Below are 27091 nucleotides of genomic sequence, written 5' to 3' on the forward strand. Positions count from 1 at the left end.
GACTCACTGGAGAAGAGCCTAATGCTGGGAAAGATTGAGGGCAACAAAAGAAGGGGATGACAGAGCATGGTGGCTGGATGGAATCACTGAAGCAGTAGGCGTGAGCTTAAATGGACTCCAGAAGATGGTAGAGGACAGGAAGACCTGGAGGAACATTGTCCATAGGGTCATGATGGGTTGGACACAACTTTGCAACTAACAACAACAACGTATGTACGTATGCATGTACGTACTTACTATCACATTATACGGTTGCCCATCTCACAAGACTCTAGGTGGCATGTAAGAGTGATTTAAAATATACACATACAGATGCTACTGGTACAGCTGAAAAACCATCATACGTCAGGAAACTGATTGTATATACTACACTGCCCTACACTGGCAGTTTCCTTTTATGTCACAGTGCCCATTAGCCTTGTGGATAGAATTGAGGCCACAGTGGACAACTCTAGAAGTGGCTGTTATTTGAGCATGATGCAAGGACTTTTTGAGCATCACCTTATTCAGCAGAATCAAGGTAACATTTCCTGGACACCATTTACATACTGTGTATCCAGTTCCTTGCATCTCTCAATCTCAGTGAGGCCAAAACAAGTTTCTGCTTTCAGATTATTATTTTTTTAACAAAGTACCACCTGACAATTTTACTGCATGTCTGCTTGATTGACGTCCTTGTCTACTGTATGAGGCTAGCAGTACACCAGCAAAATGCACTACAAAAGCCTAAAAATTGCACTTCCTTACCACTCCTTGAAAACTAATATTTCGGTTCCTTCCTCTATATCTCCTAAGAAACTCCAATGAGATCATTCTGTACTTTGGGGCATTTTCTTTCTCACTGGAGAACCTAACTATCTGACACTACTCCACTGTTCTATCTCCTTGATTCATGCCCATTCTGAGGAAATGTCTTCAAATGCAGCTTTGCTATGCTATCAGGATTTTGGGGACTAATGCATCTCATGAGCTTGATAGAACAGGGCAATAATGAATCAAAGGCTTTTTTTTGCTTCTACTCTTGTTTCATGGAGCAATGGAAACCGTGGAGGAGAAAAATAATGAAAAGAGAGTGAGCACTGATAAACTAGTGTTCTCAGAAATCAGCTACTATATTGATTTGTTCAGTTGAAAGTGCTTCCTAGCTACACTAAACATGACTGGGATCTGTGGATGGTGAGGACAAAGCGGTTGAATAAAAGTTTGGTTCAAAGGTCACTGGGAAATGATGGTATGCAGTGGATGCTGAGTTCAAAGATGCAACAGTGAGGATAAATTGGTCCCTAAAGTGCTATAAGGAGTGGCTGAAAGTCAAGATGTGTATTATTTGATGTTGCCAAGCAGGAGAGGGTGGAGAAATTCCTAAGGAATTTATATTCTCAAATGTAATTGCATACATGTACATTCATACATATGGAAATGTCTTTGGATAATGCTGGCTCTCTCAGCTAAGAAACAGAGTGGGAAATGATAGGACAGGGAAAATCTTTACCTTTCATACTGGCTATGGATTGTGTAGGCATAAGACAGCCATTTTTACATAGCAGCTGCATACATGAGGGGGGAAAAACAAAAAAACCTCTCCCAATGCTGTAATAAGCAACATACAAAATTAAAACAGCCTTAGAGTAAAAGCCACATGAAGTAAATGGCAATGAGGAGGGACTGTCAGCTTTGACTCACCTTCCACAACCTGCTATCTTCCAGATGTTTTAGACTGTACATCCAATCATCCCCACTGGTCAATCTGGATAATGGTCACGTTGGTAAAGAAGGCTGCTTATTGTAAGCCAATTAATCTGAGGAACAAGACTCAGAAAGACTGAGTTGGATTCAAGAAGCAGTTGAGAGAGTAGAGGTGACAAACTCTCTTACCAATGGAATCACCTAATCCAGGGGTAGGCAACCTTGGCTCTTTTATGACTTGTGGACTTCAACTCCCAGAATTCCTGAGCCGAGTTGAAGTCCACGAGTCATACAAGAGCCAAGGTTGCCTACCTCTGACCTAATCCGTTATAGTGTTAATTAAAAACAGAACACATAGGAAAAGGGAATACAGTTGTACACTGACTTGCATAATTGACGTAAGAAAACAACAAGATGGGAGCACATTTATTAATTCAATGAATTTTCCACTTAAATAAATAAAAGGGTGCAGCTGGACAACACAGCTGTACAACCCAGAGAATAGCCTACTAGAACAGACGTGGTCTATTAACAAAAGGACTTAATTCTGAATAGTTCTATGAAGCTATTCTATAGTTTTACTGTAGTTTCAAATGCTTTCAGCGTTTGAAAGGTCTTATGTGCTCCTGGCTTTTTAAATAATGCATTTGTCAAGGTTTGTTTTGAGTATTAAATACAAGTGCTTTGGAATCGCGCATAAAATATCACAGCATAATAGGTATCTTCTACCTACTTCCAAAATGGCAAATAAAATCATGGAGACAGGGCAGTTGGAATTCAAATCATGACAAGAAACAAAAAACGTAGTATACAGCCCCATAAGGCAGTAGCGACCTAGAAGTGGGAAGGGGATTATTGCATCTTCATTAATATCTCCAATCTGTTCTAAATCCCTCCGTCTCATAAACAATTGCATTTACAATTTTTAGAAATCACATAATGCTCATGAAGTGTGGATCTTGGTTTACCTGTTTGCAACATATTTGTTATTTTAGATTATAACTGCGTTAACCATAAGCTCTTGGCTAATCTTACTCCCACTCTCATTTTCACACAGAGGAGAAGCTGATATTAGCAATGCCTGAACCAGGTGATTCAATATATTGCAACAGGGTGAAGGAGAGGTTTCTTCTGTATTCTCCAAGTCATTGGCTTGCCTAGCAACCAGGCACTCTCAAACAAACAAATCTAGGCAGGGCCTGGATCTTGATCTAAAGCAGCCGGGGTATCTGGCATTTACTTGACTGGAACAGCAGATAGGTTATGTTAATAGCCACAGTACAGTCAGATCTGATTCACTTTGAATTCTTATGGCACAATGGTGGGGCAAGTCATTTACTTGGCCCAGGTTACCTTGACCCACCAGTATGCACACCTCTACAAAGCTGCTTGTAAGAGCCAACGCAGCAAGGAAGTTGCTTCTAAACTGGCACATTTAAAAAAATCTTTTAAAAAGAAAACTCACACACAATGATGAACCAATAGATTGCTATTAGTGCTGCTTGTGTGAACCATTAGGTGTTCCACACAAAAGGGTCCATTTTTATATAGTCCATTCCATTCATGTTGAATAACAGCAACAACACGCTGTTGGAGGAGGTGGAGGAGAATTCTATGAAGGCTAAGAGAAATTTTGGAATTCTCTCTGCATGATTCTCCATCTGGATAAGCAATGGAGGAAGATGGATGATATTACACACACACACACACACACACACACTCCAATTTAAAGTATAACAAATTATTTCTATAAAGGCAAGGGCAGTAGTCTGATCAAGAGGTCAGGTAGTTTCAAGTTGGGTGCAGATTGTTACAAAACCACCCCTCCCCAGTGTAATCACTCTAAAATGTTTGGCATCTGTTTGCAAAAGGATTGTACGGTGATCTTCAGACAGGAAGACAAATATTTAATAGATACAACAAAGAACTGGTGGGATGGGCCCTATGACTGGAGCATAGCTATTTGCTCAAAAGGAACAGAAGAAATAGTGAGGAAGACAAGGCAGTGCTATCTTAAATAGCAAAAGGAGGCAAATGGGTTAAAGTAGAGGAATTAATAGCTGATAAGCTTCTCTGATGATTAAAAGCAAATTGTTCATTTTGGGTGGAAGGAACAGCCTGGAAAATAATACAAAGGGGAGGAGGTCACCCTCAAATTCTGGTCCTGTTTATGTAGGTACAGCATCCAAGGGAAACCCAAAAGCAGCAAACCATACCAAAGAGAGGGGTTTTTTTATGTATAATTTTATGTATAATTTACTCAAGGCAGTGAATGTACCTGATATTCCTCCTCCTGTTTTCCCCACAACAGCAACAACCCTGTGAGGTGGGTTGCACTGAGAAAGAGCGATTGACCCAAAGTCACCCAGCTGGCTTTCATGCCTAAGGCGGGACCAGAACCCGTGGTCTCCTGGTTTCTAGCCTGGTGCCTTAATCACTAAACCAAACTGGCCCTTGCCTTGGCATAAAAGTGCTGCTTCCTCCTCATTCCAAGGATACCATGTCATTTATGCTGTGGGTCAAGGTGGCGATGATGGACACGAGGCAATGTGCCACGCCGACGCTGGCACGAGGAGGATGGCATCCCACGCCTCTTCCACAGAGCATGGGTTTTCCAGGCCTCAGCAAAACTCTCTACCTAGGAGGAGGCAAAACGGTTACGGAATATTTGAACCGGTGCTGTATAGCAATGGAACTTAATAGGTAACACATTCAGAATGTGTTACAGAGGCGCCATGGGAAATGGATGCGTCCCCTTCTCTCTTCTCAAAGACAAAGAGGCCATCAACTGCCAATTACTAGTTATACTTTTCTTAGTCACAAAGCCTTTCCCTACAATGTTGGGATTACTTATTTACAACTGGGATATGCAACAAAGGATTGTAGTTTGAATAGTTCCCGTTCAGTGGGTGGGCAGCCAGACATGTCGGCTCTGATATTAATCCATTGAATCCTTCCCACTGCACACACTCACACCCCACAAAATGTCGTTAAGCAATCTATTATGGCAACAGAGCCTGTCCTATCCCAGTAGACTGGCCAGTATTTCCTTAATATATTTTTGCTTCAGATTTGTTTGTACTTGGGCTGTGATTGGCTTTTCTAAGCAAGACTGGACAGATCAGTGGGGGTTTCAAATTTTACTGATTTGTTTCATTTAATTCATCGGTGTGATTCTTTTTTAAAATAATCCCCCAAATTTTCAGTTACTATAACATGATTTTTTTAATGTTTTTTCCCTCTCTCTCTTTCGTCTACACAGTTTTCCTAACAAATGGTCTTCATAAACCATTTTACAAAGGCGTTCTTCCCAAATATGATCAGATTTTTGTACAGCTTTTGAGCACCCAGTAAGTTCTGTGAACTTCTGACACAGATGGCAGCAGCTCTATTAATTTCTACCATCTATTTTGGTGGGTGGGGTATTTCAAAAAAATAATAATCCTTTGATGGATTTCCAATCAAGTGGATGAGACCACCAGAGGCCCTATCTTGTGCAAGTTAATTCACCCCCGGGAGCAGGACAACAACGTAAGAACACGCAAGCCAAGGAAATTACAAAACCTGTACAAACTGAATGGCAATGCGCCAGGTCTGAAATGCATGCAGAAACTGCACAGAGGCTGACAGCCACCCTCACCGGAATCATCTGGTCTTTTTTGTTCTCTTCTTCCAGAGAAGTCAGCTCCCTTGGGGACAGCAGAGCCAGACGCAGCTGTGGCACCACGGGTCGTGCCATATCAGGCACAGTCCTATCCAGCACAGCCTGTAGGGAATAAGTACAGGGCCAGCACAGGTTTGAATGGCTTTAAATAATAAAGACGGAAAATAATAAAATATAAACTAGTATAAAATATAAAATATAGCAAGACAGAACTGTTATTGACTAGTATAATTGCCATTTCTCAGCCCGATACTGGAGTTCAAAGTAAATCTATTTGTTGGTGCTACAATTCCTGCTCTAATTACAAAATAATATAGGGATCTTGGAAGAAAAAACATTTACTGTAGACACCTGAAATAGCAAAAGATCAGAAGGAGCTGCAGTTCACAAATGCTTATATCTTTTAATAGAGTGTGCTTGTCAGAAATGGTGCTGCCAGACTTCTGATGGTTTGCTACCATAGGCTAGCATGGTTCCCCTCCTACAATGTACCCCCAATAAGTGAAAGATGCCATTTATTGGCCGAAAGTTATTATATGCCATTATTTTCAATAGAATTAGAAATAGCCAAAGAATCATCTGATCTGTTATCACAGAACCAGTTTTCCTGAAGGATATCAGCATATCCTTCAGCATTGCAGCTTTTGTAGCTTGAGAATGCTAACAAGCCTCTGAAAGGGATGGGAGCAGTGTACTCTTTCATGACTGCCTATCCTGACATTTGAAGTTACCCAGGATTAGATTCTGTTTATTCAAACACTGCAACAAAAGTCCCATTCAGACGGCGGTCCCCAACCTTTCCAGCTCCGCAGACTGGCAGCGGCGGGAGGGGATGGTTTCGTACGTGCACCCGCCACTTACGGAAATGGAGTTTCACATGCTCACCCGCACTTGTGTGGCTTGGTCCCCAATAGGCACTGCCCGGTACCAGCCATGGACCGGGAGTTGGGGACCCCTGCATTAAGAAGATGGTACAGTTCCGATAGTTTTAAAAGAGGCAATGACAACCATTTTTTTTAACATAGCTTAACATGCTATTTTTGTATAAGATTCTAAACTGAGGGATGCCTTCTCAATTGTAGACATTTTTATAGGATAGAACATTTGGATTCATTCAAATCCCGTTTTTTCATCTGGATTTGAGATGGAATCTATACTGGAGCATCAATGTACAGAAAGTGCATTTTGCTGAGTTTCCTGCATTGAAGGCAGTCAGTGCTCATGATAACAGATTTTATAGTATCAACCTAATACTGAATTGGGGATATGGGGCCTTTATTGCAAGGGGCCTTTATTCACTTGGAGAGAAAGGCTAGTTTCAAAAAAATGGTACTGAGAGACTTCAAGAGTCCTTATTCTCCAGATCTTCAGTAGGCCCTGAGTATCAGTGACTCAGTAGGCCCTGAGTCTTCGGAGAAGGGCAGGATATAAATGGAATTAAATTAAATAAAACTACTATGAATTATTGTCTCAAGTAAATATCTTTGATTACTTTCTTATTGGGCTGTGTGAGGGTTCTAAAACCTCTTTTATTATACTTTTGCATGAATTACAAGATTATTAGTTTTTTATTCTCCTATCTTATCATCATCTTGTACAATTTTTATTTAATGACCATATCTCTGCTGTTATTTCAACAAGTCTATCATTATCATAATATTGTTTTACTAACACTGACTACTGCAAAGTATTTGAGGAGGATTATTTCTAGTTCTGTGAAGCTTATTTTTTAAAGAAACCTTAAATCCTTTCCCCATTTCTCCCCCTCTAAGCTACCGTATCAGTACTTACAGACCCAACATGAGCCCATTCTCGTACAGCATGGATCAGCTTCACCTCGTCAATAGCCAAATAGTCACTCTGCAAAATAATTTGCATTGCCTGTTCTGACAGTTCCAAGAACCCACGTGTTTGGATCACCTCCTACAGAAAAAAAAAGATGCTGTATACCTCTGAGATACAGAATACAATATGAGGATGAAAAACTTTAGATAAAGATGAAGTGTCTCTGGGAAAAAACAGAGGGTTAGAGCAATCCAGTTCCCCATTATATTACTCTCCAACATCATTTCTAGACTCACTGCCACCATTTCCTATTGCACCATTCAACAAAAACAACAAATATATATATTTGTTGCTGTTGTTACTTGCAAAGTCGTGTCCGACCCATCGCGACCCCATGGACAACGTTCCTCCAGGCCTTCCTGTCCTCTACCATCTTCTGGAGTCCATTTAAGCTCATGCCTACTGCTTCAGTGATTCCATCCAGCCACCTCATTCTCTGTCTTGCCCTCAACCTTTCCCAGCAAAATATACACACACACACATACACACACACACACACACACACACACACACACAAACACACAATTTACCTTGGCCATCACTGGCTATTGTGTGTAACTGTTAGGTTTTTAATGGTTATGTACTACCCAGCGTCACTGTTGTGAGGTGAATGGCCATATTAATTAAATGCATACATACATGTATTCATACATACATTCATACATCTGTACATATATACCCATGGTCCCAATAGGAAAGAAAATTACATTGATTTAAAATAAATTCTCTTTAGTCTCCAGTGTCTCGGTTAGAATGGGAAACATTGTATTGGGCCTTTCTGCATGTCATCTCAGTGTCTACCTCTTCTTACCTGAGTATAATTCTCAATAAATGCCAAGCAATATGTTTGCAAATCTAGGAGTCCATATGCCACTGCTGCCTGTCATAAAGAGAGTAAGAATAAAAAATGGATAAAATGACTACAGTGGGTAGAACTGCATTTATAGCCTATATTTTTGAAAGAATTAGTATAGGAAAGAGTAAAATAAATAAAATATTTGTTTCATGGGTGAATCCCTACATACTGTAATCATTAGCAATGCCATATAAAAAGACAGGGAATGTTGCAGTCATTTAAAGTCTCTGCATTTCTCTGCTCCACTTCTCTTTTTCATAATATCTTGTTAGGACTTCCTTCTGGTATCTTTCAGATGTGTTTACTCAGAATGGGTGAAAATTGATCTTAATAACTGAGAGTATAATTCAGTGTTACTGGCAGATACATTAGATCAATTGGCCTCTCCCCAGTTACATCTAACAGGACCACCAGAACAGGAAGCCAGGGCATGTTGCAAGTCCCACAACAGGAAGGTACCGTACATCTAGACATAGAAAAGGGCCCTTCTCTGTGGTGGTTCCCTCCCTTTTCCACAAGGCATCGAAGATATAGTTTTGTCAGCAGGCTTGGGGGGGCCTCCTTTAGAACTTATCTGACTGGGTTGTTGGGTGCCATGGGGTGAATGGGGAATGGGGGACATAGCTTATTGTTGAACTAATATTGTCTGTAATTTTAACAGGAACATATTTTGTTCCTTTTATGAAAGAAATTTCAAATCAAGCTATTTTTATAGGCAAAATCTGCAAATCGCATCCTAATAAACAGTTGTGGAACCTTTTCCTCTGACCATTAACTGAAAAAACAAATTGCATCTATATAGGGCATGTGGCTTCCACATCTCATTGTCTGGTATTTAGATTGCACTGACAAAATTGGCAGCAAAATTATGCATTTTTTTAAAATGCCATTTTTGTCCTATTGTCAACTTGTCACTATCTGGATTGGAAGAAGGCAGAAAATGTTCAGCCCCAGCCACTGACCATATTACTTTATCATCAGACATGTTTCTGTTGTCTCTGGAGATCAAACATTTTGCTTTTAAGTGCATCGCCAGGCTTTTTCTTCCTTTTTTTAAAAAAGTCACCGGTGCTTGCTTTAGATTCTTTAGAGTAAAGGAAACATCTATGGATGTAGTGCTGAGTTCATTTCAAAAGTATGGAGAGTAGCTATCTTATGCGTAGACTTAATGGAGTTTCAGTCTCCATATGACATGTTTACATCCCATTTTACTTGCTCTACTGCTCCCCATCAGAATGAAACTACTGTTTTGTCTGACATATTCCAGGTTCACTAAGCAGAACTGTAGCTGGGAGTGAAAAGGAATAAAAACAGGCAGTCTGCAAGATATAAACAATTTCTGTTACAAACTATATGTGTGAAAACAATGTGATTGTGGCAAACCACATTATCCTGCCAGTTGAACTCAGGCTGCGTCAGTTCTAAATAGGCCAAGCATGCAACTCACCAACGGCTGGCTTCAAAAACAGTAAATACCAAACACCACGCAAAACACACCTGACCACACACCTTTGCGATACTATTATTTGACCTTGGAATACCACCTAAAGTCTTGTTTTCTCAGTTTCAATGACTATGTGTCAATGTGCTTCTCCAATGTTAGGTTCTTGGTGCTCTCTGAGCTTGGTACTTTTCTTGCAGACATTTCATTAACAGACTAGGTATTATTATCAGATGTTTTCGTGTTTTGATCTGGTTCCTATATTTACTGAAAATAGAACACAGACTATGATTTTAGTGGCCACACTTGGTCTTCCCCTGATCTGCAAAATGGGCTAATCAAGTAATGTATATATTCGTAAATAAATACACATCATTTGACAAACAAATAAAGGAAATGCTGCCAGGTGGTTATGGAGAACACAAAAGAGGGCATCTATTTTTAAATGTGTAGGTGTGCCTCAGAAGCACAAAGGGCAAGTTTAGCAAACCCCATCATGACACCACAAAATTCATCAACTGCATACAGAGGTTTTTCCGTATGAGCTGTTCTTTTTGCAGAAAACGAGAAAGAATGTACCCACAATTCTAACCACTACTTTCATTTTATTCCTTGCTCCTGGATTACTCTTGAATCTCTCCTGGACCTACAAATGTCTGTGAAAGACTAAAGAACCTAATATGAACTCAAGTATAGAAGAGGCTCTTTTGTGTTATACCATACCAGTATTTCCCAATCTTTGCAACTTTAAGAAAGGTTCACTTCAACACACAGAAATTCAGAACATTGAAAAGATATTGCATGAAATTCTGAGGACTGTTCATCAGTAGAATAATAATGTTCCAACAATGCAACAGAACAGGACCACCTTGTGTTGGGAGAGAAGAGCCAGAGCAAAGCTACTCTACGGCTATGCACAGAGTTCATACCCTGAATGTTTTACCTGCCTTTTTAAAAATGTAATTTCAGCCAGAGATTCTAGAAGAAAGGCTGCCGGAGGCTGTACCAAGGTATTCAGGGGCTGCACACTATTCTAAAGGTCTCATATTATATAAATGTGATCCCTAAAATGATTTCAGAAATAAGTTTATTGTAAATTATAATCTCGGACATAATATTTTATTTATTTATATATTTTATTTTATCCTGCTTTATTTTATTTTATTTTTTTTAAAAAGCCCCGGAAGCAATACAAATACAATATAAAGGTAAGGCAGTCCTGTCTACAGATAGTCCTCGACTTACCACCATAATTGAGCCTGGAAGTCATGCAGGTTGTTAAGTGGGTCATCACATGACCAATCCAATTTTACCATACTTTTTTGCAGTGGTCATTAAGCAAACCCATTGTCTGCAATTGGCATTTTTCTGCTTGAAACCAGAAGGAAGCGCCAGTTTCCAGCCCAAAATATCATAAATCTCAGTTAAGTGACTATGGGACACTGCAAATGGTTGTAAATGTGGGCCAGCTGAGTGCCCCAAATGCAATCACATGATCGTAGGGGAGGGGGAGGGGCCATTGGAACTTTGAATCTGGGTTGTAGGTACCTTTTTGTTGGGGTCCGTTATAAATTTGAATGGTTGTTAAGCAACTGGTCGTAAGTTGAAGACTACCTCTATTGTGTCATGATCCTGATGAGCAAAAGCAAACCACAGTTTAGGGCTAGGCCAGGGGTACGTAACCTTGGCTCTTTTATGACTTGTGGACTTCAACTCCCAGAATTCCTGAGCCAGGCTGGCTCAGGAATTTTGGGAGTTGAAGTCCACAAGTCATAAAAGAGCCAAGGTTGCCTGCCCCTGGGCTAGGCCATCTTTGGTGGTCAAGAGTGGCAATTAACCAGGGAATGCTAAACTTTGCAAACTGAGTGGAGGCACATTTTGGGTCAGGTCTGAATTCTGTTAATAGGGGAGTTTGAGTTTATTTTCTATTTTTCACTCTGACATACCCATTTTACAGCTTTTACAATGGCGTTCTTGTGTTTCCCACATGAAGATACTGTGGTAAGAAACTGTGCCATCAGTTTTTATCAGCCAAGCTTAATACTTCAGAAGGTCATAAAAAGTGCCTGCAGGCTTCCTACCCCTTGTCTGGTTGGAAGGAAAAATATGGTTTTATGTATTGAGTAATTTGGGGTAGCTCTTGTCGGCCCATGATATCACTTGCTTAAAGTTATAGCAAAAAAGCAATATACGCTAATAGTGTTCACCTAGGTTGTAGGGTAATTGCAGTATAGGAACTGCAGCAGTGCTCATTTCTCATTAAACCCCACCCCAACAAATGATAGGTGCCATAATGATGCTGTTAGAGCAATTAAACTCAATTAGAGTGAATCAGTGGAGGTATTGAAGTGGATGGAGGATTTCCTCTCTATTATCACTATAGTCCTCAGGTTACAAAGATATCAGTTAGATCCATTTAAAAATAACAACACTAAAAATAACAGGCAGTTAACTGGCTTTAGTTCCACCATTATTTCACAAACTTTTTTTTTTGGAGAAAATTACAGCCAACAAAGAATGCATCTGGAGACACAAGATACAGCATTTTAAAAAAAACACTATATGTTTAATTTGTATTTTAATTTTTGTAAACTCCCCAGGGAAGTTTATTAACAGATTATAAATTTCTACAATATATAAAATATATTTAAAAAATAAATTCACACATGCATGCAGACATACATATAGACGTAAAGGTATCTGCATTGAAAGCTTTAAAGGAGGAGGCTGTTATCTGAAGTGAGGAACGGAGATTAACCATGCAAAAAGACTTTTAATTTTTTTAATTTTAATTTTAATTCCATTTATATCCCGCCCTTCTCCGAAGACTCAGGGCGGCTTACAAGCTTAGCAGTAGCCTTCATTCTATGTATATGCCTGCTTGTTAGGGCTTTCACACACACACCAGCGGCATTATTACAAAGTCAGCTTATTGCCCCCAACAATCTGGGTCCTCATGACTTCATGACAAATTCTTAGTTCCAAATTTAGCAGAGGAAATCATTCTTTGAGAACAGGATTGGGCAGAATTGAACCTCTTTTTGAGAAAGATGATTGACTTTTCACATCCGAAACAGAACTTCCTTGTAATTTTACAGTGGATGATTACGTATTAATTTAGGAATGTGAGAAACAAGCTAGCATATCTAGAATGTCACTTCTTGTCTTTTATGAGTTTTATAACATGACATGGTTATGCTGATGGGCAAACTACATAGTTACAGAAATCCTATGATCTCTGTCACAAGCAAGGAATGTGGGCATATTTGAAATACAGATTCAGGGGCACACTGACTATGAATCACAAGACGGTGATTCAAGACTGCACCTTAAAACACTTCTGTCTGCAATTTCTTCCCCACTATCATATTACAGTAGTGTTTGCCTAGCTCAGCTGGGCATCGTTGCAACAGAACTAGAAATAAGGTCCCAAAGGCTCTCAATTTGTGACCCCAGCTGTCCAACCTAACACCAAGCTGTGTATGCTAATATCACTTTAAGCTAGGTCCGGAAAGCTCCATATTTATTTTATCAATAGAAAATTAATCCAGACTCTATTGGCCACCTGCCCCTGGAGCAGACATGCCCTCTCCTTTCCAGTTTCTGAAAATTACGTATCTTCCAGGGCCATTCTGATAAAGAGCAGTGGGAGAGTCCAATTCCTGAGTGAATCTGCAGGATGAAACGTATCTCTTTACTGTTGTTCAGACTTCTTTTGAATACAGTATGGGTCTCATGCTTTTTTTGAACACAAGACTAGCATAATTCCTGAATGAGCTATTCTGGACTAGCCATAAATTTGTGTCCAAAAGAAGCTGAATGGTTAGCTGAAATCAGCTGATGGTGAGGCTCTCTTTGAACACACCTGAGCACTTGTACAAAATCAGCACATTTTGAAAGAAGGCTAAACCTGCTATCTGGCTCTTTGTCATAACCAACCTCCTCCTTCATATTTTTTCCTATAGGGAAGGATGGCTCTTTCACCAGCTGAAGATGTTTTTTTTTTGGGGGGGGGGAAGAGGAAATGAGGTAAGGTGAATCCATCAACTGTGTCTTGTACACCATAAATAAAGACACCATCCTCTCCCAACATTATGCTTGTGACAGAATTGGGATCATTGATGGGGATAAGAAGTTTTATACTGCTGATGTTGCTAGTAAGAACAAAATAACTGGGCCACGTTGAAGAGTCCCAAATCAGCACAGGTCCTTTTGTTACAGCAAAGTTTCTCCTCCCCCTGCCACGTACACAGAATATGTGCTATTGAACTGAGACAGCATAGACAAACAACACAGAAATGGCTGTACTACATCATGTGGCACATCCTGTTAACTTTTACGCAGTGACACAGGACAAAATCCAGTGCAAACAGTAGCAGAGTAAAGCAACAAAAACCAAACATAACAGGAACCATTGTATTGTGTGTTTGATCTCTGGCTTAGGGAAATGTTGAAAGCTGCCAACATTTCACATAATGGTTTCTCTTCAATTTCAGTTTCGGTATATGGCTTCTGCATGTCAGCTACTATGAAATCAGCCAGGGTAAATGTTCGTCAGCGTTGAAGGGCTTGCAGTACAAAAGCCTTGGCACAGTGGGGTACTTTGTAATATCCCTTAAAAAGAACACCAAAGTGGGGGAAGTTTGAAGACGGCAACGTTTCACTACTCTCTTTCAATACAGAACGGAACAGAAATCGGGAAAGGAGAGGACATGTGAGAGAGGCTTTATGTTCCATTACCCTGAATTGGAAAATCCCTTCTTACAATATTGAAAATTGCAACAGTAATGGGTTTCCAATGCTTTTCTCACCATCAGATGGATGCTGTTTTTCCAGATATTTTACCAACAATTCAGCTTTTTCCCTCAGAGTTAAAAGAACTGCAATAGCTATAATAAGAATCTTCTGGTAAACAGACGCATTTACCAGAAAGCAAAAGTAGCCTCTGTTTAGTTCCATTCCATTCCATCATCTAGTCTTTATATACCAATTCATTTATTGTCCAAAATGGCTGGAGACTGTAAGGGTCTGGATGGGAAGGAACAGACTCAAATTCAGCCTTAGCAATACCAAGTAACTGGATATCTAGACCAGGGCTTTTCAACCAGTGGTACGGGTACCACCTGTGGTACATTGGCACCTGGCAGGTGGTACGCGACCATCCTAGAAAAGTGGTAGCAGGGGAGGGGAATGAGCTGAACCGGTGGCAGCGAGAGATGGCTGGAGCTGCAGGGCTGTCAGGGCTCAGCGGAAACGCCAGGATCAGCACCAGGCTCCAGCTGGAGCTCGGCACTGATCCTGGCGCTTCTGCTGAGGCCATAAGAAGCACCGATCAGCTGGAATGTTGCAGCATCTCCAGGGTCTTGTGATTTACATTCAGATGCTTGGCAACTGATTCATATGATGGTCACAGTATCCCAGGGTCATGTGAAGTGACCAAAACCTGCTGCAACCACCCAGCAGACAGAGGGTATAAAAACCAAACACCCCCCCACCCCCACTGCCAATCCTCAACAGAAATGCTCACAATGAAAACCTCGGACAGGAGGAAGAGCGGTGCCGGGCAGGCAGGCAGGTGTCTTGCTCGGCTGTGGCTTGGGGGGCACTTTTTTCAGTACCATTGTAAATTCGAACAGTCACTAAGCAAACTGTTGTAAGTTGAGGACTACCTGTCCTTCATCACTTTTTTCCTTTTTTGGGGGGGGTCATCAAGTTTTTGACACCTTGCTAGGCGACTGGTGGTACTCGGATGTTGCCATTTCCTAAAAGTGGTACAATGGGTGAAAAGGTTGAAAAGCCCTGATCTACATCACCTGATTTTAAAGAAAGTCCATCTTTAGCAATAACATTTAGACTTATACACCACCCTATAATGCTTTACAGCACTCTCTGGGGGGTAAACAGTGTCAGCATATTGTCCTTAACAATCTGGTAATCATTTTACCGACCTCGGAAAGATGGAAGGCTGGGGTAACCCTGAACCCCATTAGGATCAAACTCCAGGCTGTGGGCAGAGTTGGCCTGCAATACTGCATTCTAAACCACTACAACACCAAGACTCTTTAGTCATTAATAGGGCTGCTGTTCCCTATTCAGGATCTGTACACAATTTGGAAACATTCCTAGACTTACAGCTCCTCCTTGAAAAGCAATTAGTAGCTAGTATTAGGAAAGCTGGAGGCTTTGCAAAGCTTCATCCTATAAAGTAGCTGCTCCCATTCCTGGGCTCTCCAGGCAGACACTCATGCCTCAAACACGTGTGGATTGTTGCAATGCATTCTACATGGGACTATCTGAAAGTCCTCTTGGAAGCTGTGGCTGGTCCAGAATGCAATGACACAAATAGTATTGGGCATGCCATGGCATTCCCTGTTTTGTGAGCTGTAGTAGTTGTCAGATAGTTGAATTATGGGAGCAATTCAAGCTCTAGTTACTATGTATAAAAACCTTCAGACCATATGGCCTCACTATTAGGTGAACAAATCTGTCTTACAGCATTTTTCCTTTCAACAGTATTTGCTTGTTTGCTTGTCTGCTAATCTACATATCAATACATTTCAACATTATTCTCTTTCCCCATCCAACTGGTAGGATGGAGGCAATGCTTACTCATCACGCGTTATCAGGAAAGGTGATTAATTGCAAGTTTGCTAGTGCTTGTCTTTCCATGCTAATTGCTCAACATATGTAGTCTGTGATGAAGAGTTCTACCACTGCTGTCTGTCCATAGTTGACATGATTTCAGGTGTTTTACCAATTAAGGTATTGCATGCCTTTGAATTCAGCCTAACAACAGGAATCTGTGTGGAAATAGACAGATGCCAATGTCTGTAGCATTGGTTGTCTGGGAAAGATCTCCTGCTTCTATCCTTAAAGAGATTCAGGGACTGCTATATGGGCAAACCTTGGAATATCACAACTTACCTGAAAGGCCTCACCTGCTTGGTTCACTTTTAGTGTGTCTTTGATGAATTCAATGCATAGCTGAAATAAAAGAGACTGAGAATCAATCAGATGTGTATTGCTGTAGTAAGGACTCATACAAGAGGGATAGGAAAGCAAAGGCTTTCTCCCAGCAACCCTAACTAATAGCAAGGCAACTTGAGAGCTGTAGTTCAACAACATTTGGCGAGCATCACATTTCTTACTGCTTCAAAATTGCAATATATTTTACTTTCATGCAGGGGTGGGGGGGTGTTTTCATCTTTTTATGGTGGAATGGGGGATTCACATTTCTGCTTTGAAATCCAGTTCTGAGTGTTGCCTCTGTTCTGGAGTCTCTTTCAAACTGAAATTTTTTCACTGCTAGCTGAGAGCTACTTCTTGTAGTATTACCGAGGAAGCTGACCAAAACAAATACTTTATGTGACTTGTTCACAGATCCCAGTTCATCAGCTGTATGCCAATAGCCATATATAAATGTTTCTATAAGAGCAGCGTATAGTTTCTCATTTATTCCCTAGGCTTTGCATGTTAATAAATTTAAAACATTTCACATTGTGAATTTTAAGAAAGATGAACATGGGTTTACCCTTGACTGGAAAATATAAAAGAAAATATTTTTTTATCCAGACCTGTCCTAGCTTGGTTTTGGTTTTCTTTTGCCATCTGGAGCCAGATTATGAATGCTTACTCAGTTTGCAATGATAACAGAAAGGCTGAAAAAAAGCAGATCTTGGACCAGAAGGCTAGTCTTCTTACAGAATCATATGCTGTTTATTCATTTATGGAAGTAGACGCAATTTTGCACTCATTCACCTCTTGCTATTGAAACTTTTTGTAGAATTTCATTTGACTTTTCACCCCTACTTGCAGTTTCTGACTTCATAGCTATAAATATTGTTCTGTTAATGAGCAGAGTACCAGTGGATTGGAAAAGAAATGAGTGCAGAGGATTATATGGCTTTTGGGGGTTTCCCCAGGTACAGAATAACCACCCACCCACCGTTATTAGCAATGCCAACTACTGCATATGTGTGACTCATTATAGCTCAACAGTGGGATCCTGATCATTTTAAAAGACAGTCCCCTGTAATGTGATGTGGAAGAAGTCAAAATTAGCCTTTGCTGAATCACGTTGGGTCTTATTCACTCTGCAGTACAAATAGAAAAAAGTTATTCCTATGAACTCTCATTGTCAATCTATTTTCCACTTTCACTAATTTAAGTTCAGACATTACTAGGAGCTTTTGGGTTGCAAATTGTTACAGAAACTGTGCACACCCAAAAGTCAGAGCAGGGGGGGGACCAGCTTTGCGTGCATTATATATATATAATGCGCAACACACCAAAAACAACCTCTTCCTGCTCTTTCCCGACCCTATGAGCCTTAGATTGGAGCTGCACACAGCGAAGTTATCACCCCACACAAGCCACCACATATCGGGCCCAGCAAACCCTTGGCAGCAGTGAGAGAAGATAGGAATTTGGGAGAAAGTAGGAAATGGCCAGTTTCTAGCACGCCACATACCTAAGGCCCCCTAGACCACCACCCATGCAAGGCAAGAAGTGCACTGTGCATATTTTTAAGCTTGTTGAATTTGCGAACAAAATGTAATCTGTTCTTAAGTAGGGGACGATAAAAGAGAGGACCAACAGTAAATAATGGTTACTGGAACATGGTCGGTCAGGAAGTGAAGTTAAAATCTCTTCCCCATTTCAGCTTTCTTGATTCTGGATAATGAAAAAAAATAGTACTGATGAAAGAACACCAAGGAGGTGAAAGGTCATTGAACAGGGAAAAATACAATGAGAAATGCCTGAGGAAGAGAGACTACAAATTTACTGCCAGTCTGTTGCCTGGCTTTCCAGTCTCACCTCAAGATCCAGGCAGCTGAACAACTGGGCAAAAGTTGATGCTTTTGAATGCCAGATCTGGCTGCAATAAAACTTCATGATTTACTCAAGGACAAGAGGGCAGACCCAGCATGTGTCACTGAGACTTGGCTTGAAAAGAAAGGAAAGTCCTACTCAGTGAGACCTGTCCAATCAGGTTTTATGTCTTGGATCAGTCCTAATTTTGGGAGGGAAGAGGCAGAATGGCAATTTTGTGTACTATTGCAAGGATCACTCTTCTTCAAGTACAAAGTTGTTAAGTCACATTAACACTTTAACGAAGGGTTAAAGAGATGAGCTTTGGGGATGCTGCTATTGTACAGTCCTCCCAACTGTGTTTCAACAATCTTTCCTGAGATGCTTGATATCATTTTAGGGATAGCTACAATGAATATATCAGATTCCTATTTTCCATGTCTAGTAAAATTCCTAATCTGCCCCTGAAATCTTAAAGAGTTGCATCAGATCTGGAAAAAAAAGAAAGCAACAGATGGAAATGTTCATATATTCCTGCCCCCATCAGCTACTGTTTCCCAAATTATCTATATTATTAGCAATATTGAGCCTTGTTGACATCAAGGAAACATATTCAACAGTCATGTGGATTCTATGTAAAGCTATTTGAAATGAAACTTACTATCCAATAAATTGCTTATTTACATCTCTATTTCATTACTTGTAGACTAGATGTTTTTCTGCTTTGGAAACAAGAGCTACAATACAGCTGCCAAAGCCACTCCTTCTATTTATTCCAACAATGAGAACTGGGAAGGGGCCTGAAGGCAAAGCATTTATTTTAATCTTGGAAGCTGCATTCACATCTTCTATCCCTTTGGAGTTCCAATAACTCAGGGCAAAACAGATTGCAAAACAACTTAGTGACTTTCCCCATCTATTGTTAACAGAATGTGTTAAATAAACATGAGCTGTCCCAATACTATAAAGGATTGGATTTGACTACTTAAATGGAGGGGGGGGAATCAAACCTCTTCCAGAGCTTTATGAATATTTGGAGTTTACCATAAACACTTATAAATTACTTTGACAAAAGAAGTGCAACATTCTATTCTGCAATTCATAAAAGAACAAATGATGTAGATAGTTCTATCTCACGTGTATCAAACATGTAATAATTTGAAATATGTCATAGCAAATTGTAAACTCTATCAATATGGTATGTATTGCGGCTGGGTTCATATGCCTTTTTAAAAAACATTTAACCATGTTTTGAATATACCCTAATTCTTATTCATGCACTATATTATCCTAAAACCAAACAATTCATGGTATAATCTAATATGATATATGAACTCAGCTTATGCAGTTAGCTTATGGTTCAGTATATTTTACCATAATCAAAAATTCATTCTATAAATTGTGGTTAAATTTGTCATAGGTAAGTATAACATGTGAATGCAACTGTAGTCACATGACATGCTCACTGTTAACCTAATCATATTTTATTCAATTAAACCAATTTTCACCGCAGCATACTGTAAACTAAATGTATGGATTTGATTTGCTACTTTGGGAAGTCAGCCCCCCCCCCACAGAAGAAAATATTAAAAGGGCAGAATATTATATTTCCTCCAAGGATCTTAAAGAGATAGAAAAGCATGCCCAGTTTTTCTCAATAGCCCCATCTCCCCAAGCAGAAACCAGCTCTGTAGAAATGCAGATGTAATAATCCATTCAGGAAGGTTGGCGCCGTCCAGCTAGAAGCTTAGGAAGACAAAGATACCTAAAATCTAATACCCCGCCCAAACTCTAAAACAGGACATAATAGGATTAACCCACAGATGTCAAAGGGGCACACTCAGACTCAGGTCAAAATACATGACACAGGAAATACAAAGCCTCAAACAGGAACAGGAAACAACTCTAAACAAAAGCCCAAGAGGGTATAAAACCTACTCCCTACTACATGTGGGCTCTCTTTTCTTCCAGAGCCATCTTTCTGTCTGGCTCTCCTCTTCAATAAACTGCAACCTTCTTTCTAAAGCAGTCGCCATGTTGTTTATTCCCGGCTTGGACTGGATTCTGGTGAAGACTTTTCCTTCAACTCTACCATTAGCTAGCTAATCATTAGGATTTTAGATAAGGAACTTTACTGGTCCATCTTGAGGATGCTGGAAATGAACTTGGAATATTTTATATACAAAGAACATAGTTTTTGTTAGTTAGCACTGGTAACTTCCTCGCTCGTTGCAGCAGACAACCTTCTGAAGACAGGATCAGTACACATGAAATGCATTTACTAGCAGTTTCCCCCAGTGTTTCAGTTGAATTAAAAAAAGAGTCGTAAATGTGAAAACTTATTGCTTCAATAAAAGATGGAATATGTTAACCTAACAAAATGTATAGCAGCCACTTCAGCTTAAGATCAGAAAGCACTCAAGAATAAATGAGGATATTTGACAGTTATCAAAAACCAGAATATGTTACAGCAATATGTGCACCCACTCATCGTATTTGGTAGTTCAAAATGAGGTATGTAATGTTTTCCCAAACTTTTTATTAGCATTATTACTGTTGCTGATATTAATATTACCCAAACTGCATCTCATTGTTTTTTAAGGGCACTGACAAGCTTCCAATGGATGAACTCTTTGATAGGCACATTGTGATTTTGGCTGCTTTATATAAAAAAACCATAATTCCCACTTTGTGTTATAGTTCCTTACGTCTGCTAGCAAGCATTATGCATGTATCCATAGCAACACTTCTGATGTGCTCACAGCAGAAAAAAAAGAGTTAAAAAAAGAGAATGAAAAAAATCCTTGTTATAGAATTATGAATGATGTAGAAGAAACCAAGTGCAATGGTTCCATCTCCTTCTCCAGGATGGTGCCCACTACACTGGCCTTCAGCTACCATAATCCAAAACCAGTATGGCCAAGGAGTCGGCGCTCATGGAATTTGAAGTTCAACATACAATATCCAATTGGGAAGAATGGGATTATAATCATAATGAATCATGCTATCATCAGTTTCAAAAAGAAACTCTTTTAAGAGAAACTTCAACAAGAATACCTTTTTTCACAACCACAGTTATTAATTTATCATTAATTAATTAATGGTTTCTGTACAATTAAAAGTACAGAAATTCTATTGTCCTGTGCAGTGGTAGGATTCAAATATGTGAACAACTGGTTCTCTGTGTCAATGTCGCTTCCGGAAGTCCATTCTGGCAACAAAAAATTAGCTACCGGTTCTGCCAAAGTGGTGCGAACTGGCTGAATCCCATCACTAGTCCTGTGCCTTCTTAACCCGTGACTGTAAATCTATATTCTAATCCATATTCTTTCATTTCATCCTTGTTCAAACAGGCCTAACGAAACACAGCGTCACATGGGCTGCAACACAGCCAGTAGGACTATAAGAGGTAATAATTAACTCTGAGGGATGAGTATGGGCAAAGAGTATCCAAGAAGGATATTCAGCAGCATTACTGCTCAGAAGATAGGATAAATTACACAATACCATAATGTGTAAAGCAGGGGTCCTCAACCTTGGCTACTTTAAGACTTGTGGACTTCAATTTCCAGAATTCCTCAGCCAGCTTTTCTGGGAGTTAAAGTCCACAAGTCTTAAAGTTGCCCAGTTTGGAGCCCCCTGGTGTAAAGCCTTTAGCAGAGACACAGACATGAGGGTAGTAGACAGTTACTATTATGGAACAGTCAACAATAGTTAATACAGCTAAATAGAGCAGGGACAAAGTGTTCAAAACAAGGCTGAACTGAATGTGAAACATTCAGAGATGAGATCTGGTTCAATCCATGACTCCATGTGAAAAGTAGAGTTAGAAATATGAATTTGGTGACAACAGCAAACTAAGTTGTTATGGGTCTGCAGCTGAGCACAGAATGTAGGTAGGTAGGTATATACAAAAGTAGATTGGAATCCTTTGATAGATGTAAAAAAGGGGGTTCAACAGGTGTAGAAAAGTTTTTTTCCACAAAATAAGCAAAAACAGAAATATGTTGTAATTTTGTTATAAAGTACTTATTTATGTGGCCCTAATTTATTTTTCATTTATGAAATTCTTTGAGAAATCAGCTTTTCCAACATAAATGTTTACGCATACATAACAGAAAATTGCAGAATGCTTCTTTAATAGCTATAAATGGGGGTACAAAATCTGCTTTCACAGGAACCTTTTAAGGTGCAACGAGAATAGTTTAATTATAGTAATTTTCTGGAGCATCAAAATTATAGCCCTCAGCCTTTAGTCATCAGCCCTTGACTAAATCTGTGAGGCCTTGTTTGTCAGTGATATGCACTATTCCACATCCCATGCTCCTACTTCTGATGTTGCACAAGCTGTTTGATCAAAGTGGTGAAGGGATGGGGATAGGGGAAAGAACCATATGCAAAAAGTGTATATATAATGCAAACTTGGACATTGTTACTCCTAGACATTTATTCTTCTTTTTCCCACTTTGCAACTTATTCTGGAGCTCTGAAAAGGAAAATGGTTTCTGAACAGTTCAGAGTACACATCATATATATATAAACAACTGCCATGCAGGTATAAACAGGCAGTAAGAGGCAAAGAATGACTGGGGGGTCTTGCAACAGCAATGCCAAGCCTAGAAAGAAGCAGCAGAGCTGTAAAGATGCTCATACAGATCATTTTTGCAAGAGAACCAGCTATTCTGTGCTGACAAAAGACCTACAGTTATCGGCTGATTTTCAAGAACAATAAATAAATTATACAATACATATACATGTAGTGCTTTGATCCAAAGGAGAAATGAAAGCCATTTGGGGTCACTGTTCTTAAAGTAGCTACATCTTTTCCCCAAAATTGTAATTATCCCCTCCAGCTGTTGTTTGATTCTAAAATGATGGGTTTATCTCTGGTAGAGATCTATTTATCTCTTTTAATAGCAAGGGGCACCAAGCTACACAGAAGTCTCATTTTATAGCTTGACATGATGTATTTTGGATGGCGCACTTATAGAGAGCTGAGAATACACTTTTTAGGGGAACAGACATGATAAAGAACAGTTAACTTGGATATCTGAAGTCATGCTAGACTCACCATTCAGGAATGTAGTACAGGGAGGTTCCCTTGCCTGCCACGTGGTAATTGAGTTTAGATGATCTCACCTCCTTCCCACCCATCCCCAAGTCTGGGACTCAGCCAGCTTCCAGGGGAAGGGATGGACTCAAAGCAGATGACTCTATGCAACTCCAATCTCTTTCTTGCCTCACTTTTCCACTAACAACTCTTTTCTCCTTAGGTAGTACAGGTAGACCTCAACCTACGACCACAATCAAGCCCACAATTTCTGTTGTTAAGTGAAACATTTCTTAAGTGAGCTTTGCCCCATTTTACGACCTTTTGTGCCACAGTTGTTAAGCGAATCACTGCAACTGATCAGTTAGTAACCCGGCTGTTAAGTGAATCTGGCTTCCCCATTGACTTTGCTTGTCAAAAGGCTGGCAAAGGCGATCGCATGACCCCGATACACAGCAATAGTCATAAGTATAAACCAACTGCCAAGCATCTGAACTTTGATCACATGATCATGGGGATGCCACAAAGGTTGTAACTGTGAAAAATGGTCATAAGTCATTTTTTTCAACGCCATTCTAAATTTGAATGGTCACTAAATGGATTGTTATAAGAATTACTCCCCTGTATTCTGAACTGGGGAGTCATTGCCTCCTCTATTTCCTAAAGTCCTTTGCCCAAACATGCCCACATTCCATTATCATAACAAGTAGCCCAGATTACACGGCTGATAACATTCTTCCTATGCATTGCTTCCTCCCAGTATGCTGGATTACTAATATTTTTCCTTCTTTCTTGCATACCTGCAATATGTTATCTATTTGCAGTTCTTTAGTGATGAGTTATAGATTAGCTGAAGTAAGCCCAGTAGTCAAGGTATGTGTTCCCAATGGTATGATGAGGACATTTCAATGTATGTGTTGTTCAGATCACATTTCTCCCTCTGGGAAAATCTAACCCCAGAGCCTGGGAGAGCAAAAACACATGGCTAATCCATTATGTTTGGAAATTCTATTAAACCACCTCATTTGGGGTAGTTACCATGCTCCCTCAGCGACAGAAATTGGACCTCTAAAAGTAATTGCAAGTGATAATTATGATATATACAGCCAAAATACTGCTACTATAGTATAGTGTGTATCAGCATGCTTGGGGAAAAGCAGAAAACAGTAGGAAGAAGAAAAACGTCCCGAGAAGGCAAGCATCTCTGATACAGTTAATCCAAACAGATTAGTGAGGAATTAGTACACTGAACAGGCTTAGAATACTAATAACTGAGGAATGAGAAATGAAAAGTGGGGGGAAATTAAAATTAAATGTAGAATATTGGCTGGCTAGAACTCTAAATAGGAGAAATCCACCCTGCTGCGCTTTGCTATAGATCCCACTTATCCCACTTAAATATCAGGATGCTGAAGGCAAACTTGAAGAAAAGGTTGCGTTTTCATTTTTTCCAGGAGAGATATGGCTGGCCCACCTAGAACGAATGTCTTTTCATGTTCTTAGACCATTTGAAATAATGAAGTGGGACCATTCATGGCCAGGGGCCCTTCCCATATACCTGCAATACATTTTTACCTACTTTTTCCATCTATTTTTTTTTCTAGTCTACAGAATCATTTCCTCCATTACTCAACTGCTGAACAGGGAGAAAAGATGTTGGAAGACATGACATTTTTAAGTTCCTGTTTCTGAAGTCTCCCTTCCCTCCTTGCCTGTTCTGATGATAGGCAGGAAACAGTTTGTTGCACTTCTGAGCTGAATGTAAAGTGATTATCTAAAGATGACACTAGTCATCAGTATCATATGACATCCAGAAGGTTACCCATGAAGCTAAGACTGAAAATTTTCCCCATCCTTGTATTAAATCTTCAGATATAAAAATGCAACAAGCATGTCTGATTCTTTCACAATTTTAATTCAAACATACCAGCTGGCTTCAGGTAGTCAGTTGCCACAATTGTGCTAACCACTTTTCAATGAAAAAACTGCAATTTGCTGGATTGGCATCATCACAAGCTAGACTACAGTCAAATCTCTACCATAGAGTTTTACCCCAATAGCCCTGTTATAATGCAGTAAGTGCATAGATCAGACATGTCAAACTGCTGGCCCGTGGGCCGGATGCGTCATGCTGAAAACATGCCCACCCCATTGCCGGCAATGGGGAAAAAGTTGTGATATGTCACGTGACATCACATGACGTTGCGAGTTTGACATGCCTGGCATAGATGAAAAAAAGTGTTCCTCCTTTTTTTAAAAAAAATCACATATTAAACAGAACTGTATGACACGACAGCTTTACAAAACAGAATTCAGGCCTTTATATTGTACCACAACTATTCCTTCTTACTGAAAATGAAGTATGTTCTTCCCAACAGAAAGATAGACAAGAAATTCTCAACTTCAGTGCTTAATGTGAACTAATATTCAACAGTACCTCAGAGCATACACAGAATGCTTTCCCTCATGCTAATCTCCACATCATTCCTCTTCTGGAATTAGGAATCAAACTTTGACTTTGACCCTTGGATCATCAACAGCCAGTCTCCAATATTGTATAAATCATCAAACTCCTGAAAATCCTCGGAGTTTTTTGTTTCTTTAATTCTCAGATATACATTAACGAGAACTGAAATGTGGTTACATATAAGCACCAAACTTTCTTCTACTTGCAATCATCAAAGCTAACCACACGATCCTCTTTAGACTCTGAGAGCAAATTTGCACATGGAATAAAAACACAGAGTTTTTACTTTAAAAAAATAAACATTCTTTAAGAGTCAAAAGATAAATAGAATTATTGCAGGTTTGTAAACGCTTGCTGTATCAATTGTGGGAGCTCTAATGGATTTACCCTACTATCTTAGGAATGTTAGTTTGTTTATTTAGCTTTCCCCCCCCTTCAGTCTGGTTTTGTTGATGACATTGTCTAAAAATAACATTCTGATAACCCCCTGCACTTCATGGGAACGGCAATCTGCATTCCTCTAACACTACTGTTATTCTATTCTAGCTCTGGAACAGGAAATTATTCTTCCGAAAGCAAAAGCTTGGAAGATAAGAAAAGTGATGAGTCTGCCAGGAAATTGCCACAAAGCACATGGGCCCCAGCCAGCTCTGTGCAGCTGCTGACTCATAGACAAGGAGCAACTTGAATTTGTGGACCAAAGACACTGTATACTTCCAAAAGTTGTTATTGGGAAAAACCATAGCAAAGATTTGTGTCAGTTCTCAGTTAAACGGATTAATGGGATCTCTGTTATGTCTGCCCAAGAGCACCTCAGACAATGAAGAGTATCTCTTTAAAAAAGGGGATAGATTTTTATTTTTTTTTAAAAAAAAATCCATGACACAAAACATGAACAAGCTACTCTCTGTTCTTAAAATAGCCTTCCCAAATCTGCAGGGCTGTTCCTTCATGCCCAAATCTAATTCTCAGCAAATGGATGAGAAAAATTTCAGAATTTGTCTTCAGTTTCATGGAAATTGAATTCCAGTAATAGTGGAAAGAATATACTTAGGAAGTATAGAAAGTAATAATCTGAAATTGTGGAAAAGATGTCACACAGAGGGAAAAGATCACACCTTCCCCCTGACTGACGTTCATGATCCTGATTTTAGCTTCCCTTCTCACTCATGTGACTTAGAGGAAGCATCTGAGCTTCAAGCTTCTAGTTTGATAAATCAGAGCTAATTAGGGGGCCTTTGAAACATGCATATGATTTAGGGTACTTAATA

General features: G+C 39.7%; 1 protein-coding gene across 1 annotated transcript in view; it reads right to left on the minus strand.

Moving 5' to 3' along the window:
* Positions 1-4189: 4189 nt before the first annotated feature.
* Positions 4190-27091, minus strand: part of BTBD19 (BTB domain containing 19) — a gene marked incomplete at both ends in the record, with an annotated part of 40952 nt that continues 18050 nt past the window's right edge. Inside the window, 5 exons of the mRNA XM_083357982.1 lie at positions 4190-4324; positions 5327-5452; positions 7142-7273; positions 8007-8075; positions 16417-16476. Of these exons, the coding sequence (XP_083214108.1) occupies positions 4190-4324; positions 5327-5452; positions 7142-7273; positions 8007-8075; positions 16417-16476 (522 nt within the window). The remainder of the gene's footprint in view (positions 4325-5326; positions 5453-7141; positions 7274-8006; positions 8076-16416; positions 16477-27091) is intronic.

The sequence above is a fragment of the Vipera ursinii genome, assembly GCF_947247035.1.
Source record: "Vipera ursinii genome assembly, chromosome: 3".
NCBI lineage: Eukaryota > Metazoa > Chordata > Lepidosauria > Squamata > Viperidae > Vipera > Vipera ursinii.